The sequence below is a fragment of the Tachypleus tridentatus genome, chromosome 3, assembly GCF_004210375.1.
Source record: "Tachypleus tridentatus isolate NWPU-2018 chromosome 3, ASM421037v1, whole genome shotgun sequence".
Classification (NCBI taxonomy): Eukaryota; Metazoa; Arthropoda; class Merostomata; order Xiphosura; family Limulidae; genus Tachypleus; species Tachypleus tridentatus.
Genome location: NC_134827.1, coordinates 80,590,077 through 80,606,750, shown reverse-complemented (window position 1 = coordinate 80,606,750; position 16,674 = coordinate 80,590,077). Strand labels below are relative to the sequence as shown.

General features: G+C 36.0%; 1 protein-coding gene across 2 annotated transcripts in view; it reads right to left on the bottom strand.

The window, feature by feature from the left end:
* Window positions 1–1,498: 1,498 nt before the first annotated feature.
* The window catches only part of LOC143247328 (uncharacterized), a 90,198-nt gene continuing 75,022 nt past the window's right edge, over window positions 1,499–16,674 (bottom strand). For both annotated transcript variants that reach the window (XM_076495183.1, XM_076495184.1), the window contains 8 exons: window positions 15,958–16,098; window positions 14,922–14,987; window positions 14,372–14,515; window positions 12,426–12,497; window positions 11,014–11,294; window positions 9,804–9,971; window positions 7,284–7,522; window positions 1,499–5,417 (listed from right to left, as the gene is read on the bottom strand). In XM_076495183.1, the coding sequence (XP_076351298.1) occupies window positions 3,528–5,417; window positions 7,284–7,522; window positions 9,804–9,971; window positions 11,014–11,294; window positions 12,426–12,497; window positions 14,372–14,515; window positions 14,922–14,987; window positions 15,958–16,098 (3,001 nt within the window). In that variant the 3' untranslated portion in view covers window positions 1,499–3,527. The remainder of the gene's footprint in view (window positions 5,418–7,283; window positions 7,523–9,803; window positions 9,972–11,013; window positions 11,295–12,425; window positions 12,498–14,371; window positions 14,516–14,921; window positions 14,988–15,957; window positions 16,099–16,674) is intronic.

The window sequence follows — 16,674 nt, the reverse complement described above, 5'->3', positions numbered from 1 at the left end:
TGGTCAAATTTGAGTAGTTTTGGTTGAATAATTCTGCATACTTGTTTTATATTTAGACAAAAGTTGACACGTAATTGTAAGTTATAAAAATCTATTACCGCACCAAATTTGAAAAAAAAATATTCATGAAAGTTCAATATGATTTTCTATCAAATATTTCGTACTTTCGGTACGAAGATAAAAAAAAATGTAGAAATTAAATCAAAATTGGAAATCTTATACTGAAATTTCATACGTAAATAAAGTAATAATCCAACAGAGTACATCCATTGGAAATACATAAGTGAGAATTACCACAATCTGAGCTACAGAAAGTGAGAAATTTCTAAACTAATACTCTCTAAACAACAGTGTGTGTTTTGTAGGTTATTTCTGCCACACGATACACTATCGTGTGTGTTGATATATTGCCAAACTTTTCTTGCTACACATTTGGTTAAGCTTGTTTGATAATACATCCTATCAATGCTTTTATTATACATCTTCGCAGGCCTTTCGATACATTTTGTAAAGGTTACTGCATTACATCTATTATGAAGGTTGTTTTATATAGCTTGTTAAGCTGTTTTATTATATTCATGGTGCCAGAGGTGTCTTATATTTTGTTAACTGTCTTTTATTATATACACTGTCATGTCTGCCATATAAAATTTTGTCAACCCTAATGGTGGTATTAAGGTAACTTGCTTCATTAATATGTAACATTTCCTTTTTTTCTTGTTAAAACGTTTAGCATTCTGGACAAAAAATTTTTTTCGAGAAATGGTAACATTATAGTTTCAAACAACGAATAAAGAAACTAGCCACAGGAAGAATATAGTTTAATTTAATTAAATATAGTACAGAAAAGGTGTGTGTGCACCTTGCATTAGAACTAAAACAGCTGTCACTGTCAGACAATGTATCCACATCGATACCAGTTCGAGAATATTAGATACAGTCAGTATGAAATTAAGAATTTGTTATTTTGTAAGTAATTTCCAAAAAGTAGAGGCGATGGATATAGATGGGTGGGAGTAGCGAAGTGCCTCATTCAATGGGAAATAAAAATGTGTGTGTAACTGTTACGGAAAGTATACGTTTAACTTTTGTGTTCAGTGGCCACGGCTAATAACTAATGTGCCCCTGGAAAAGAAATTATAATATGTTTCACCGCCTACGAGGCGAAGTTTAATATCTAAGTATTCGAGAAAGAGCTTGACCACAAAGACTTCGTGGAAAACCAACCACCGCTTCACAGAAGTGACGTTCAAAGCACGTGCTCAACATGAAATATTTGTCCAATAGAAATTTAAGGATGAAGAAGTGTCACTTATCTTTTGTCCCGATACGCCAAATAATTCTTAATTCAGACAGAATTACTTTTAAAAAACGGAATGAAAAGAATAGCGACTGAAGTCACTTTGTCCAAAAAGAAACTTAAATAATAAAAAAGATGGAATGTATTTAATTTAAAAAATTCGTGAGTGAAAATAAGTTGGAAAAAATATATAATATATGTTGCTAATATATGATAGCTCCTATGTTTGATGTATGATTCGCATCATTAAAAACCAGAGTGCAGACTTATAATATTAAAATCTGGATTTTGGTACCCGTGGCGGGCACAGCATCGATATCCTATTGTATAGCTTTGCGCTTAGCAACAAACAAACAAATCTTTGTGTCTTAGAATAATTGAAACAAATATGCTGGCCTGGCATGGCCGAGCGCGTAAGGCGTGCGACTCGTAATCCGAGGGTCGCGGGTTCACGCCCGCGTCGCGCTAAACATGCTCACCCTCCCAGCCGTGGGGGTGTATAATGTGACGGTCAATTCGTTGGTAAAAGAGTAGCAGAGTAGCCCAAGAGTTGGCGGTGGGTGGTGATGACTAGCTGCCTTCCCTCTAGTCTTACACTGCTAAATTAGGGGCGGCTAGCACAGATAGCCCTCGAGTAGCTTTGTGCGAAATTCCAAAACAAACAAACAAACAATGAAACAAATACAAGAAATTATGAGACGTCACTGATGATTGTAAAATGGGAGAATTTTGAATAAATTGAAATTAGAAACGTTAATGACCTCCTTTTGTTATAAATGACTTGGGCAAGCAAAACTCTTGAGAATAAAACCGTCTTTGTTTAAGCGAAACGTTTGGACAAAAGTATAATTTCCAAATCTATGTTCTAAGTAGGCTTAGTCTAGCTTAAGCAAGTGAAACGTATGTATGTTAATGTCAATCTAAAATCAAATAAGAAAACATAAAGTGTCATTTTAATAACCATGCAAAAGAAAAACTTATTATTCATTATCTAGTAGAATTTAAACCTCCGAATAGTTGGAATCTGTGGTTAAAACTAGAAAATAAAAATAACTGATTTTTAACAAGAAACTCTTTTACTATTTTTTCGCAGGTCTTGTGGGCGAAAATTCGCCAAGTCTACTCAAAAATACAACGTTCATAAACCTAAAAGATATAGCCAGGTGGTTAGGGCACTAGTCTCTCAATCTGAAGATCGCGGGTTCAAGTCCCCGTCACACCAAACATGCTCGCACTTTCAGACGTGGGAACGTCAGAACCTAAAGGTCAATCCCATTATTTGTTGGTAAAAGTGTAGCCAAAGAGTTGGCGGAGGTTGGTGATGACTAGCTGCTATTCCTCTAATCTTGCATTGCTAAATTAGGGACCACTAACGCAAATAGCCCTCGTGTAGCTTTGCGCGAGAAAAAAACCAACTAAAACAATATTCTTGCTAAAGCTTCCGTTAAAATGATAAAAATAAAATAAAACTATGATTTTAAATTCAAAACTCTCATTCCCCAAAAGATTAAAAAAAAATTTTGGTTCGACGAAGCTTTAAGGTTTCTTTTAATCTTTATTGCAAATTATGCGCTATTTAATTATATCCCTGAATAAGCTATAAATAGACATCTAAAAATGCAATATTCTAAATCTAAACTGTTTAAACCCGTATTTCGACAGCCCAACATAAATATTTGTTTAATTTCACTAGGAAAGAAGTGACACTTTCTATGTCGTGACCGTTCTTAAACTTAGTCTATTTATCACAGCATTATTTCCATTACTAATGTAAAATGTTATTGCGTTATTCTTTTCTTGATTGGTGACGTTCTTAGTCGATTAGGATATATTCTTTGTCAACTGTTGTTATTCTCAAACTAGTTTTCTACAACTGTTGTTTCTAACTTGGAGCCAGTTACCGTATTTGATGTCTTTGGTGTACCAAACAACAGGTAATTTGTATCCTTGTCCACTTTAGACCTAGGATCGTGCACTCGAGCTTCCACATGAGAAATTAGTACCTTTCATTCTGAAGAATCGTCAAGACAGTATTGATGTATAATAGTTTCACTTCTTGAGCACTTCACTGTTCTGGTGGGACTTGCTTTCAACTGGCATTCACTTTTCGTTTTAAGTTTTTGTGTTTTTCGGGAACTTTGACTAGAAAAAGACTGTAGCATTGCTGGAAAGTTTTTCAGAGACAGCTTTTTCAAAGACTTATCTGATGCTACCTTACGGCTTGGACTCAATCTAGTGATCCAACCGACGCTATACACGATGTTAGATTCACTGTTGGAAGCATTACCATCATTAACGTGGAGAAAGGAGGAATCGCAGATATTAACAGCGTTTCCAAGAAGCATTTCTTCCGTTTGTTGCAAGTTTTCTTTAGCATTTTGATGTAGCCATTTGTAAACACCTCTCTTGTTATTTTGAACACTACCATCTCCCGGGTTATCTGTAATAGCAATTTGTGGATGAAGGACAACATCTTTGTTTTGATCTTTTGAGTGGACGCATCAGGAGAGGGTATATCGTTAAATTTTGATGAACCAATCTTCTGATCTCTTGTAGAATGGTCACTGCAAGAAATGATATAGTCATCTCTATATGTCAAAATGTCGCTGCCGTCTTCATGGCTCGTCTCAGCTAACCCGTTATAGAAGCATTCAAATTTAACCTCAAGATCTTTACTCTTTAAAGACAAAGGTGGGCTTCGATCTTTACTTGAATAGTTATGGCATAACACATCGTATTGCGACTTCTGTGCGTGTCTAATATCGGGTCCTCTAACCATTTGTTGCTCATTAAAAGTATCATCCACTGCCACTTGACGGCAGAGACGTGGTTTATCAGACACTATACTCGCTATATCATGCATCAAACAAGAGGAAGGGTCACAACTGATAGGTATTTTTTCTCGGACACTCCCTAAAGATCTTCCAAACTGACCACTTGCTGTGAGACCAGGTCGTTCACGAGCATTGAGTAGCCCTGTCAGAGGATTTGAAGAGTCACTACTAACACTGGATCGAGAGATTCGGACTGTGGATGTTGAGGATTCTTGTCTGTTGCAGGACAAGTTAGAATCTTGGGAAAACTTCCGGTTGAGATTGAGCCGTCCACCCCGTCTCATTGAGATATTGCCTTGTCTCCAACTGTCTGATCGGGAGGAAGTGTTCTCACTGGAGATGCTTATTGCTTGTTTCTTTCCACGCCCCACGGTTTTCTGAATCTGTCCGATAGCATACATGTAATCGTTACTTTCGGTTTCCTCTGGCTGGCTTTGACACAAAACATATCTCATAGCCACTCGTTTCCACCGTCTCCTTCTACTTCTGTTGGAAACCTCGTGCGCACCACAGTGGCAAATTTGAAGCTCGTCTCCACCGCTCTTCCTTTCGACTGCAGAGTTTGTGTTTGCTGGTGTCTGTCTGTTTGAAAAGTTGGAGCTATGACGACATCGACCAATTCCTCTTGTTACCCGAGATTCTTCTATTCTCTTACAGATTAATATACAGTCCTTCTTAAACTGCTTTGTGAAGATGGCATACAGAAACGGATTGGCACAGCTGTTGAATGGCAGAACAAATATAGTGAAGACTTTGGCTTCCTCCAGAGATATTAGATTCAGACCAGATACAGCAGAAAGGGAGAAAAATGCAATTGGTGCCCAACAGAAAAAGTCTGTAAAGACGAGTAAAGCCATTCTCTTGGCAATCCGGGAATCATTCGAGTTCCAGGCATGGGACCCTCTGATAGCACAGTACATCTTCAGGTAGCATCCGATCAGTATGAGAAACGCAACGCCGTTAACAAGAATCAGAAACACAACGTAGCCTAGTGATACTGCCGGCTCTGTCTCAAATGGTAGACAGACAGCAAACTTACTGTAGGCACTGACCCCAAACAAAGGCATCGAAGCCGTAATAAGAGCAAACACCCACCCACATATCATGATGTAACCAGCATGTTTGAGAGACAATCGTTTGTTGAGATGCATAGCGTGAGTGATGGCGTAATTCCGTTCCAGAGTTAGGACCGACAAGGTGTATACTGACAACTCGCTACTCAGAACCCCCAAGAACCCAGCTACTTGACAACTGGTCGAGGTCTGCCAGGCGATAGCGAAGACCTGGAAAACAATAACAAAAAATTAGCATTGGAGCTCTTGGTTTGATTACAACAGTTTCGTCAACCTACTGTTGTTATGATAATTATATTAACAGAATTATTTGTGCGTTCAATTAATAATTTCGTATAATAGTTATAAGGCTTCTTTAACATTAAGAACTATGAAAATAACAGACATTACATACAAAAGGAATTCATGAAAAAAATAACAAAGACAGTGTGAATCGCTTAGTGCAGACAGTACACAGTAACCGAAACCAAAACCTACCCATTCCATTAATTTCATTGCATGTCTTTTGACATTTGACACCGAAATATTTTATGAGAAAACATTTCTCTGTCCGTAATTTCTATACAGATACAGACGTGGGAGATATTAAATTTAATCGGAAGTACTACGTAATCAATCAGTGTAGCCAATCATTGCTTTAGGCTTAAGGTCATTTTCTAATAAATTATGGACTAAAACGTAGCCCACTGAGAATACCTCATGAGGTATGTATTGGCTAATTACTTTATAACCAAATTTTGTATTGCTTATTACTACGTCTGTGATTTGTTTGTTTGTTTCTGAATTTCGCGCATAGCTACACGAGGGCTATCTGCGCTAGCCGTCTGTAATTTAGAAGTGTAAGACTAGAGGGAAGGCAACTAGTCATCACTACCCACTGCCAACTCTTGGGCTACTCTTTTACTCATAATTTAGCTCTCGAAGACCGAATACTCGGCTCGGCATAGCCAAGCGTGTTAAGGCGTGCGACTCGTAATGTGAGGGTCACGAGTTCGCATCCCTGTCACGCCAAACATGTTAGCCCTTTCAGCCATTGGGGCGTTATAATGTGACAGTGAATCCCACTATTCGTTGGTAAAAGAGTAGTCCAAAAGTTGGCGGTGGGTGGTGATGACTAGCTGCCTTCCCTCTAGTCTTACATTGCTAAGTTAGGCTAGCACAGATAGCCCTTGAGTAGCTTTGTGCGAAATTAAAAAAAAAAGACCATATACTCTATAAATATCACCATGTGTTATTTGTGTACTTGTTTCAAGCTCTGTACATCCCATAATTCTGACATGTTTGTGAGTCAACTCCACTGTTTGCGGTTGTGTCACCATCATCAGATATAAACAATAATTAATAAGCATAGATACAGATAGGTTTTGTTTTGAATCTATTAAAAATGATATCGTAATGCTTCACATAGTCACTTCGTTGAATTCTCTATTCAACTGTAAATGAATTTCAACTGGAAATGTTCTTAATCCATGTCGTTCAGATGATGGAATGTGTGTTTGTTAGTTGAAGACCACAGACGTGGCCCGGCATGGCCAGGTGGTTAACGCACTCGACTCGTAATCCGAGGGTCGCAAGTTCAAGTCCCCGTAGCACCAATCGTGCTCGCCCTTTCAGACGTGGGGACGTTATAAGGTGACGATCAATTCCACTATTCGTTGGCAAAAGAGTAGCCCAAGAGTTGACGGTGGGTGGTGATCACTAGCTGTCTTCTCTCTAGTCTTACACTGCTAAATTAGGGACGGCTAGTAGCTTTGCGCCAAATTTAAAACAAATCAAACCTAAAACGTGATACGAATGGAAGGTGAAAAAAAATGAAAGAAAAATTTCATTAAAATGTGATACGAATCCGAAAGAAGAAGGTAAAGACGTTATCCTAAACTGACATATTAATCTGAATTTCAGACAGCAGAATTCCATAAATCGCAAATTAAAGCGAAGATCGTAAAGCTTACCTAAAAAAATATATATATAATTTTATTATCTTTAACACATGTGGCTTCCATATTAGCTCAAAAGAAGGTGCAGTTTCTAATTAGAAACATTAATTTTAGGGTAAGTAAAAAAGAGGGTACTCGCCCTAAACTCTCCAAGCGTTGAAGCGTCTACAACTGCTAGAAGCCCCAAATAAATGCCCATGAAGAAGTCTGCTAATGCCAAGTTGCATACTAGGAATCTGGGAACGTCCATCTTGCTACGGCCAAAGACAAGAACGAAAAAAACGACGCCATTTCCTAAGATGGCGAGTAGAAATACAATCCACACTCCACATCGTAATGTCCACCAACCAAACAAGTCCTCGCACGGCATAAAGGGGTCTGAAAATAAGAACAGATTATAAAGAATGATTTAAGGTATTTGTTTAATTTAATATCATTGAGTAATAATAACAAAGATGTTATGTTACAAAAAATGTTTTAATTTTTGTGAAAAATGAGTTCAGTATTCAATGAGCATTATTAAAAAAATGCAAGATATGTTTAATAGTAATACATACACTGTACTAGTATAGTAATACATACACTGTACTAGTATAGTAATACATACACTGTACTAGTATAGTAATACATACACTGTACTAGTATAGTAATACATACACTGTACTAGTATAGTAATACATACACTGTACTAGTATACACATACACTGTACTAGTATATTAGTATAGTAATACATACACTGTACTAGTATAGTAATACATACACTGTACTGGTATAGTAATACATACACTGTACTAGTATAGTAATACATACATACAGCTGTGCTGGTATGGTATAGTAAATAATAGCATAGTAATACATACACTGTACCTTGCATAGTATAGTAATACTGGTGTGCATGCACGTACCAGGCTGTACAGTGCAGTATAGTATAAATACATACATGGTATAGTAATACATACACCTGTATATAGTAATAGTAAGTATACATACACACTGCACCAGTATAGTAATACACACACTGTACCAGTATAGTAACACACACACCGTACGCAGTATAGTGCATGCACATAGTAATACATGCACCACCGCACCAGTATAGCAATACACTGCACCGTACCAGCTGGTATAGCATACACACCGTACCAGTATAGCATGCATACTGCTAACATAGTAACAATAGTAATACATACAGTATAGTAATATGCCATACTGGGTTATGCACTAGGTAATGCTGTAACCAGTATAGTAATACACAACACCGTAACCAGGTAATACACACACTGTACCAGTATAGTAATTAATGCACAGCTGGTACCACTACCAGTATAGTAATACATACACCGCATAGTGTATGGTATACATACACCACCATACCAGGCGTACAACGCAGTACGTAGTAATACATAACACGTACCAGTATAGTAATAACATACATACCAGTATGTACCAGTACCAGCATAATACATACACTGTACTGGCTGGGGCTGGGTAATACACTACACCGTGCTAGTATAGTAATACATACACTGCTGTACCAGTATAGTAATACATACACTGCACCAGTATAGTAATACATACCAGGCTGGGGTAATACCTGTACCTAGGTATACACACACATGCACCAGTATAGGTACCTGTACGCAGTATAGTAATACATACATACCGGGTATACATGCACTGCAAATGGTAACATACATACCTGTACCAGTATAGTAATACATACACTGTACCAGTATAGTAATACATACACCGTATGGTAATACTACAGTATAGTAATACATACACCTGTACCAGTATAGTAATACACATACGCTGCACCGTACTAGTATAGTAATACATACCAGGCTACATACACCTGCACCTAGGGGCAATACACACCGCACCAGTATAGTAATACATACCAGTATAGTACACACTGTACCAGTATGGTGTACACTGTACCAGTACCAGTAGCAATACATACCGTACACAGTGTAGTAATAGCATGGTAACCGTACCACATACCACTGGCTAGTACCAGTACCTGGCATACATATAGCTGCTGCTGCACACTGGTAATGGTACACCAGTATAGCACATACACCGTACCAGTGGTAATACATACACCGTACCGGCATAGTATATGCACCACCGTACCAATATGTGCAACGCACCGTAATTAACGCATATAGTAAATGCAATACACCGTACACAGTGCAATAGTACACTGTACCAGTATAGCATGTAATACATACACCGTACCAGTATAGTAATACATACACTGTACTCAGTATAGCAATAGTAATACATACGCTGTAGTATGGTATACCAGGCTGGGGTATACACTGTACCAGTATAGTATAGTAATACATACCAGGCTGGGGTATACACTGCACTAGTATAGTAATACATACCAGGCTGGGGTATACACTGTACTAGTATAGTAATACATACCAGGCTGGGGTATACACTCTACTAGTATAGTAATACATACACTGTACTAGTATAGTAATACATACCAGGCTGGGGTATACACTGTACTAGTATAGTAATACATACCAGGCTGGGGTATACACTGTACTAGTATAGTAATACATACCAGGCTGGGGTATACACTGTACTAGTATAGTAATACATACCAGGCTGGGGTATACACTGTACTAGTATAGTAATACATACCAGGCTGTGGTATACACTGTACTGGGTACTGAGAAAGAACAGATCCTTCACTGTAATCTTCAAAGTAATCTCTAGTGTACTGAGTCCAGTGTTCAGGAGCTATGTGATCTTGACCTCTTGAGTTCCACAAGTGGTTCAAAACCTCCATGAATGTCGAAGAAAAGTTGCCTGTTGAGAGAGATTTTACAATCACTATCCATTTTAATCTCAAATTGGCTACCACTTTCCAAGTATTATCAATGTATAGAAAACAATAAAAACTGTTCAGTTGAGGTACCTGATGAAACTGTAGTCGTAATAAATTATGTATTTATGAAACGTGTAGTTGTCTTGTTTTTCATCAGTTCGGTAATTATGGATTTTCACAAACTGCTAACGGTTTCAAGTATCAATTACATAAAACTGTGCCCGTTAAATACTGTCCACATTTCTTAACCAACGGCTGTTAAAACTTTTAAACATCTCTGATCTTAATCTATTCAAAATATTCCTAGTGTACAGGTGCACACTTTCATGAAGTTTGAATAATGTCATAACAAAATTTGAGATATTTCAATAAATGGTACAGAGAAGAACCAAATGGTGACAGATGTAACTTGGCAGAGACAACTGTTATAGGTCCAAGTCACCAGAGTTCATGTTACAAAGCAAAACTAGATGGTCACATAGCATGTAACAGCGTAACAATTCGCAGAGACAACTGCTATAACATCGTGTGATCAAAGCTAATGGAACAAAGAAAAAACTAGATAGTTACGTATTATGAAAAAAAAGAGACAATTATTAAAATTCCTAGTAATCAGAGTTGATGGTAAGAAGACAAATGTTGCTCCTACGTATCTACAAAAGAAACCAACCAAGAAGAAAGTCATAAAAATCATGAGACATTACGTTCTGATTCTCTTAAAAGAGTAAATTCCCGTCAGTTATAACTGGATATGATTACAGTCCAACTTTTCCTACTTGGTTATATGTATTATGTTTGTTTAAAAAATGAACCATACAACCATGAGCCTCTTGTCTTATTTTTATAACCAAACAAAATCCTGTGAAGTTACAGAGTCATTTAATTAGAACAACTGAAGAGTTACTTAGAGTTCCAGTGGACCTACAAATAATTTCAACATGGTAGCTTACCGTAACCAGGTCAAAAATCACTCAATTTGGTGAATTAGTGGTTTTACAGTACAATATCAACATGGTATCTCACCGTAACCACGCCAAACATCAGTTATGTTATTGTTCCACATATTTATGTCGACGTCATCTTTCGATAACCATACGATAGTTTCTTGTAGAGCAGAGGGTTTGTGAGCTTTAGGAAGGAATGCACAGCAATGGTAAGCATACGACAGGACTAATTTGTGGGCCAGAGGAAACGATTCCGGTGGTGGAAAATCCTTAAGGTTAGGATTGTTGAAAGTCTTAAGCTGTTGTAAATTTTGTAAACCCTCAGTTGGAAGAGAAGAAAACTGGTTGTTTCCAAGATTCCTACAAGAAATGGTTGAAAAGTAAATCCTTAGCATTGTTGAGAGTCGTGAGTGTGTAAATTTTGGAGAATTCTTGTTTGGAAGAGTTGTTTTTAAAAGTTTGGAAAGGGTATTTTTAGAGAAAGTAAACCATAATTTATAATTTAATTTGGATATAATTGATAGGGTTGTTTTTCTACACATAGTGGCTTACATCTGTATAACAGTTAAGGTGTTCTGCTACACATAGTGTCTTACAAATTTTTAACTGCTAGTTGTTCTACTACACCTTTGTCTTACAACTGTTTAACTGGTAAGTTGTTCTACTACACTTTGTGTCTTGCAAATGTTTAACTGAAAAGTTGTGCTACACATGATGTCTTACCCCTATTTGACTGGTAAGTTGTTCAACTACACATGGTGTCTTACAACTGTTTAATTAGTAAGCTGTTTACCGAAAGTGTTTATTTTACGTGTTATTAACAACATTTCCTCTGTTCCTCTCTTCTAGATAAGGAATTCACAGTTAAAATAACGGGCTTGGAAGTTAAGCCTATGTCTGCATGACGATCAACTGCCAGATCTGCAATTTTACAGAATCTAACAAAAACAAATTATAATTATTCATACTTATCATAAGACTTTAGTATTAGGCCTAACGATAGTTTCCTTTAACAGGTATAATTAATTATAAGCATGTTTCGCCAATATGGAAAAGGTCCTCGCACCATAAAAAAGTAATTGTTGTATGTGTGTTTTCTTATAGCAAAGTCACAGGGTGCTACCTGCTAAGTCCACCGAGTGGAATCGAACCATTGATTTTAGCGTTGTAAGTCCGTAGACATACGGCTGTACCAACGGGCGACATTATTGTTGTAACAAACACATACACAAAACAAAATTAACACAAACACACCACCCATATCAAAGATAAATACTTACGAGAAGCTATATCTTGTTTTAGTCAGTTTATAAGCATTATTCGATCTAAAATTATAAACATGAAGAAACAACTTAACATGGAGTTCACAAAATAATAATTAATTTATGAGTATGTTTCTTGACGTAATTAAAATATAAAGAATACACTTACTGTTCACAAAGATTAATTTTTAAAAAGTGCTTAAATAAAAAAGGAAACTACATAGCTTACAGATCTCTCAACTTTGACACATGTGCAAAAGCATTGACGTGAATGTAAGTAATCCGGTTGTTCTTCAAGTCCCTGAAATCAGCAATAAACGTCTTAGATACAAAGCTTTCTTGAATCTAACTTAAAGCATCAACAAACTAAATTTTGTATTTGAAATAGCAATCAAAAATCAAAAGTTTATTTGCAGACTACCTGAACAATTTTATCAACGTTTATCGGTAAATTATGAAATAAAACTTGAGTAACCGACGCTGGAGGTTTGGGAGACTCTTCAATAGATGGTATTAAAACTGCATTTTGTCACTTTTGTTGCTAGTTTAGCGCAAAACTACATCAAGCGGGGAATCAAATCCTAGGGTTTATAATTACGAGTTCGTAAATTTATGGATGACACAGATGGGGGCCGACATTTTAATATGTGATGTGAAAGTCCTGGTGGAATAACTTGTATTTCATCTTCAGAAAAGTGTAAGAAAATAATTGATAGGGACAGAATACGTCATTATCACAAAGGGGATAACATCACAGGAATAAGATGTCCCTCATTCCGAACACATTGTTTCCTTGAAACAAATGCATAGCGATATTGCTGCAGGTTTTTAACAGGTTTCTTTACCCGTGATAGACAGGCACAGATAATCCATTGTGCTCAACTTTAAACAAACAACTTTGTACAGTTTGATTCAAAATTTTATTCAAACCGATGATACTTTTATATACTTATAAAGGGAAATGCTAAACGTTCTGTCTTTAATTTAAGACCACTTCTTAAGTGCACTTTTATATTCAGCTATTATGAATGTATATTCTTAACAAATCAAGTTTTTCTCTGATATGATTTATTGTAAGACCTGAACTATTTTTATGTATTAAATTTAAACGCTTGTCATTAACAAATCAAGTCTTTCTACGAATATCGGTTGTTATAAGACCTAACTATTTTTATGTATTAAAGTTTATGTGTTGTTTAAATATTTATAAGTGTAGGTGGCAGCAGGAGGTGAGTTAAATATTTTCAAAAATTTGATACATCATATATATTTCTACCTTTACGAAATCATTTGTTGAGATATAATTCAAAATGTTACACAGCTTTCCTCTAGTGTGTGCCAGAGAATTGAATGTCTATAAATATACAAAAAAAAATTGCTGAAACTTTGACAGGTGGTTTGTAACTGCGAGTATCATTTCCAATATTTCAGAAATCTGTGACAGGTGTCTGATCGTATTTGCTCGACCTAAGAGGTTCAGGTGCTATCTAGACTTTTTCATTCCTAGCTGACGTTTCATTTATTATCATCAGGTGCGTATCTGACACAAGTGCCTCTTTAAATACACTTGCGATGCCTTCATCCAGATGTTAGTTAATGTGATGTAACAGTATGTTGATAAACTAAAGTGTGAACGTAGGCTCTTTCAAATGTTCGTTACTCTGATGTAACAGTACGTTGATAAACTAATGTTGACAATCGGTCCTTCCAAGTAATGGATATTCTGAGGTAACAGCATTTTGGCAAAGTAAAATTTAAACAATTAAACTTGACGGAACAGTGTAATAACCTGACAATTAAACTCCCATATACAATAGATCACACAGTTATAATAATAGTTTCTGTTGATGGAGTTTGGGTATGCAATGTAGGTGGCGTTTCATCGTGAAATATCAATACATAGTATGAACTGGGCAGAATTCTCACGAAGTGTTACTTTTTGCCACCAGAGAGGACATTTCCGTTGCCCCGTAGCTAAAAATATTCACAATGTCCTACAGCACCGTAGTACTAACCTTCACACACACACACTCTTTACCGTTCGCACTGGTTAGAAACTGTTGGAATGTTTTGGAACTTATAATCTAGGTACATGCGCTGCATTAAGGACAAATATCGGGCCTAAAGTTTAAAGAGAAACAAATAAAAAACAAACAGAAACATTCTAATACTCACATTACTTGAAGACTCTGTAACCCTATAAAAGAATCTTCGGGTATGCGCTCAATAAGGTTGTTTCCCAGAAACAGATCGATTAGTTTTGTTTGGCTTCTGAAAGGGGTTTCCTCTAAGGATGAGATGTGATTATAGCTGAGGTCTCTACAAGAAAAACGAAATCACATAATGTTTCTGTATAGTTGGCCCCGAGTGTGATTTAGTCCTTCTTGTAACAATGACAGAGACAAACAACTACGAAAACTATAAAAAGCGTCAAGTTCCGTTATTTATTTCTCTGGGTGGAAATCCGTCCAAATGTAGTAAATAAAATAAATGCATGAGAAAAAGCAATATCTCAGTTAGGAATTGGTTCACAGAAAGTACGTTATCTTCTGGTTAAAATAAAAAATACTGAAAAATTATAAAGAATCGGAAAATAATAAACGTACTTAAAAATATTGGTGTGAAAAGAACACTCAGTAGAAACGGTATTAGCAAATAGAATTTAAAGAAAGATTGGAAAAACGTTATCAGTTAAAAATCCGGTTTCATTGTGTTAAGTACTCACATAAGTCGAAGTTCCGTACAGTTTCCAAGTTCTGGAAGTTTCGAAAGTCGATTGGATTTCAGGTTGCTATTAATAGAAAAAAGTTTTTTGTTTTTTTTTGCTTTCAACATAACTTTATTTATGAATCAAGTTTACCAGCACATGGAAAATAAACACAAAAATATGAACCAGTAAAAACCTCAATAAAATATATAAAAGGATTGGTCAAACAATAACAAATAAGATTCTAACACTGTGTAAATATAAACACAAGAGGTTTAATTTTCTGTAAACCTAAATATCATGACAAATTATATTTCACTTATATGTAAACATAACTACTGTAATAACTTATAGTTCAGTTGTCTGAAAACGAGCTGTTACGACAAACTATATTTCAGTTGTATGTAAACCTAACTACTGCAACAACTTGTAGTTCAGTTGTCTGAAAACGAGCTGTCATGACAAACTATATTTCTGTTGTTTGTAAACCTAACTACAACAGCTAATTATGTTTCTGTTGTCTATGAACTTAACTCATGAAATAAATTATATCTGATTTGCCCTCAAGACTTAACGGACCAGACAAATTACACTTCAGTCGTCTGTAAACCTAACTCCTAGAACAAATTCGATTTCACTTGTCTGTGAAACTAACTCGTATTGATTCAGCTAATTTTCATTAGATAGCAAGGTGTTTGTAAAGGTAAGAAAGATAAGTATTGCTGTTGTAAGTGTCCACTAAAGTTTTTAACACGTTAGTGATTCGATAGTTTGGGAAGGTTCAGTGGTGAATTTGAGACTGCTCAAATGACAGCCAGTTCTTTCCTGCCTCTAGATAAAATTTTATTTGTAATAGTTATACTTGTTTGTTAATATTAAGATGACCTAGGAAGATCGAAACGTTGTTCTTTGCTTTATTAATAAAAGTGGTAATACCCATACCAGCCGTTCTATGATACATTTATAATTCTTGGAACATTTGGATTATATCAGGTTCTTTATTTATACAAACTTGAAGGTTAACTCTAAGCTATGTACTGTTTCATGGTCTTACAGACTCTTCAGATGAGGTGTCTGACCACAAAACCAGGACGGTACTGTCTTCAAGAGACCCCTGTTTAGCAGAAGATGTTCCAAAGCGGTTGTGCCGTTCAAGTCAGGAAATTCCGTTAGGTGGTGAACTTCTCTGAGAACCCTAGAAGTAAAATAACAACAATTAAACTAGAAATGACGAGATTCACCACCTTCAGGTGATATTCAAGATGTTTTTTTTTCATTTGTCAGACTAACACTAGGTCCCAGTTTTCTAACCTTTTCTTTATAATAATATATGCTTTAATCTAACTATTTGTTGTATCTTGTTACTGTTTCGCGGTTTTCAGGATAAAATATATGGCATATTTTCACTATGAAAGCTAAGTGTTAGTTACCAAAATCTTAATTAGGCCTTTCAAATGTTGGCAGATTTTAAAATAGTAGAACATAACATAGAAGAAACATAACTTTTTTTATCCTTTGAATAGATTCTGTAAGTTAGGGTCAAATAAGAATAGATCAAACAGTTGTTTTGCATCATTAATTAATATTAACTTTTAAAAGTGATATACATACTATCAACTAAAATATTAAAAGCAGACAGGATAAGATAGTCAGAAAATTAACGATACTAATCTATAATGATAAAAGGGCGTATCAATGGGTTTGTGTGTGACCGTCACAGCTCCAAAAGGAAAGAACCTAAAAAACTGAAATTTTGCAACCATACTAAGTG